The 3,014-nt window shown below is 41.5% G+C and overlaps 1 protein-coding gene across 1 annotated transcript; it reads right to left on the reverse strand.

Annotated features, from left to right (window-relative positions):
- Window positions 1-1,024: 1,024 nt before the first annotated feature.
- Window positions 1,025-2,146, reverse strand: LOC130849660 (4-hydroxybenzoate polyprenyltransferase, mitochondrial-like). The gene is given in 1 exon segment (XM_057728734.1): window positions 1,025-2,146. A coding segment is annotated over 1 exon segment (1,116 nt). The 5' UTR covers window positions 2,141-2,146.
- Window positions 2,147-3,014: the final 868 nt, after the last annotated feature.

Consider the following 3,014-nt stretch of genomic DNA (forward strand, 5'->3'; position numbering starts at 1 on the left):
TCTGCACTTCCACCCTACCCTTTTCCCATGGTCTGCCAATAAAGAGAACAAATTAGTCTCTTTCTCAAAAGCTGAAGAGAGCCTCAGAGAGTAGCAATAGACACTCAGAAAATGTCTAAATCGAACAATCCCCTGGTCCATGAAGCAGTGTGTGCATCACTGTTTCCCTAGGTGGATTTTTCTTATCTCTTTCCTATTTAAAACATGGAGTGGGCAGAATGTTTTGATCCAGAGATTTTACTCTTGTAACCTAGGAACAATAATTGAGGTTTCTAAGTATGTAAGTGTCACCATGGAGACAAAAAGAAATCTCTCCGAGATATGCTTCTGCCTGGAGCTTATCACTAAAAAAAAGGATGTCAGACTCAAAGTATATGTAGCCTCATGCACTGTTGAGCTAGGTGAACCTTTGATTTGTTACTAGCCCTGAAAATGGATTTAAAATTTTTAGTTTTTAGTTTTTATTTATTGAAGTAACACTGGTGTATAATGAAAAAAGATTTTTTTTTAACAGGTAAAAATTTTTATTTACTGATTTAAATTCTCCTAAAATATAAAAAACAGAATGGTTTCTCGAATTACAACTTTTAACAGTAAGTAAAGGTCAATACAAAGAACAATAAGCCCCAACTTTCTGTAGCAGCTTTTATTTTCCCCTAAAAAGAGAGTCTACTTTCCTACAGAGACATTCATTTAGATAAGACACACATCAGGTTTTTCTAAAGTGCCAAAACTCATATAATTCTTATAACTGCAGAAGAGAATTATAACGAGAATTCATTAAGTTAAATACTCCAGGTGATCGCAAATCCTGAAGAGTTCCTGGTTTCTGTGACAGGGGAAGAATTTGACTAGCATATACTTTCACTAAAATCCAGGCAAAAATGCTCTAAAACTTCATCTACTGGTTTGTAATTCATTAACATACTGTGAGACTATTATTCAAATCTAGTTGTGTGGTAATAAGACCTTGAGAGTGTTTTGTAAAAGTTTGTTTTAAAAATACCTAGATAAACTTAATTTGCTAATTTTCTATTCTATTATCTGTATTTTTCTTTGTTTCATCTGTCTCCTTTTCTTTCCACAAATTCCCAAGGACAATCCCTAAAAAAAGTATTAGTCCTATTGTTCGGTTGGAGGTGAATTTATTCCAACAATCCTCGGGTCTGTGGATGTCCAGACTGTAAATCTGGTGAGCCAGATGGGCTCCCACAGCGGCCAGAGCAGTGTAGTAGGGCGCAGTCTGACCGCTGTTCACTCCCACCAGGCTCAACGCCCCCAGCATCGCCACACTGAAGCCACTGAGCCACTGCTTGGTATCTTCACGGAACAGCAGTGCTGTGGACTTAAGCCCAATCAGAGCATCATCTCTCTTGTCCTGATAAGCATAGATAGTATCGTATATTAGAGTCCACATATTTCCAGAAAAATAAAGAGGAAGGCAAAAAGATGGATCACAGGAGCCCTTGACAGCTGACCATGCAAGTAATGGTCAATTAAAAGTCAACCCCAAGGCTAATTGAGGCCAGTATGTAATTCTCTTCATTAGCGGGTAGGTGGTGACAAGGAGTAGGGATGCTGCTCCAAGAGCTATACTGTAGTAATTCAGACACAGAAGAACACCCAGTGCCAAGGTCAGCTGTCCCCCGAGAAAAACAAAGGATTGAAAAGTTGAAATGTCTCCAGCAGCTATTGGGCGACTTGCTGTCCTTGTAACCTTTTTATCGTAGTCCTGGTCCCACATGTCTTTAATAGTACAGCCTGCTCCACGCATCAGAACAGCTCCAGTTCCAAAGAGGGATAACATGTACCAATTTGGAAAACAACCTGTTTCAGCTGCCAAACCAATGCTCCAAGTCCATGGCAGATACAGCAGCCAGGTTCCTATGGGCTTGTCCAACCGCATGAGGCGCAGGTAGGGCTGCAGAGGGCGGGGCGCCGAGCTCACGATCGCCGCCGCCGCCAGGCTCAGCGGACGCCCGCGCGGCCCCCGCCCCGCTGAGGGCCGCCAGTCTCCCGCGTGGCGCCCGCCGCGGGCCGCGGACGCCAAGGCCAGGGAGCGGCCGCGCGAGCCCCACAGCCACGCCCACGTCCCGGCCAGCAGGCCCTGCACGAGCCCAGCGCCTCCAGCGCCCAGCATGGTGCTCCGGAGGGCTGAAAATAGATTTTTAAATGTCCAGATACATTGCTGGTTGGTTACAGAATGGCAGAATGGGTAACCTCTACAGGAACAATTTGTAAATCATCATCAAAATTATAATTACACGTACTGTTTGACCTAGCAGGTCTTCTTCTGCGAATTTATCCTACAGATATATGTATAGCACACATATATGCTAAAAAATGCATACATGAGGTTATTTATAGTAAGATTACTTGTAGTAGCAAAAGCCTGGAAACAGATGACATTTCTATTAATAGGGCACTGGCTAAAATAAAGTGTGAAATACTATGCAGGCATGTTGATATGGAATGATGTACAAGCTACACTGTGAGGCAAGAATAGCAAGTACAGTGTGTAGGTGCTACTATTTGTGTGCAAGGGAGGGGTAACATTCATGTTTTTTTTTTGTATACATATAACGTATCTTTGGATGTGTTCACCAGAAAGTGCTAACATTGGTTTCCTCATGAGGAGTGGAAATGGTAATTGGGGGTATAGGGATGGGAGGGAGTCCTTTCACTGTGTACCTTTTAGTACCTTTTGAAATTTGAAATTTGAACCATGTAAATGTACTATCTGAAAAATAATAAATTTAAATAAAACATGTATGTATACGTATATACATATATATACAGATACACACATACATACACGTGAATAAAACTGTTCGCTGACGTATAAAAGTTTCATTGGTTCTACCCACATTCAGGAATGTCTTAACATCTCTGCCTTTCATCTTGTATAAAAAGATTTTCTAATGTGGAAAAAGTATGTACTGGAAAATGTATTAAAATAGTGATTGCTAGTTGAACACATGTTAAGTGCCAGGCAGGGTACTCAGCCCTGCACA

This window comes from Hippopotamus amphibius, chromosome 3, assembly GCF_030028045.1.
Source record: "Hippopotamus amphibius kiboko isolate mHipAmp2 chromosome 3, mHipAmp2.hap2, whole genome shotgun sequence".
NCBI classification, from domain to species: Eukaryota; Metazoa; Chordata; class Mammalia; order Artiodactyla; family Hippopotamidae; genus Hippopotamus; species Hippopotamus amphibius.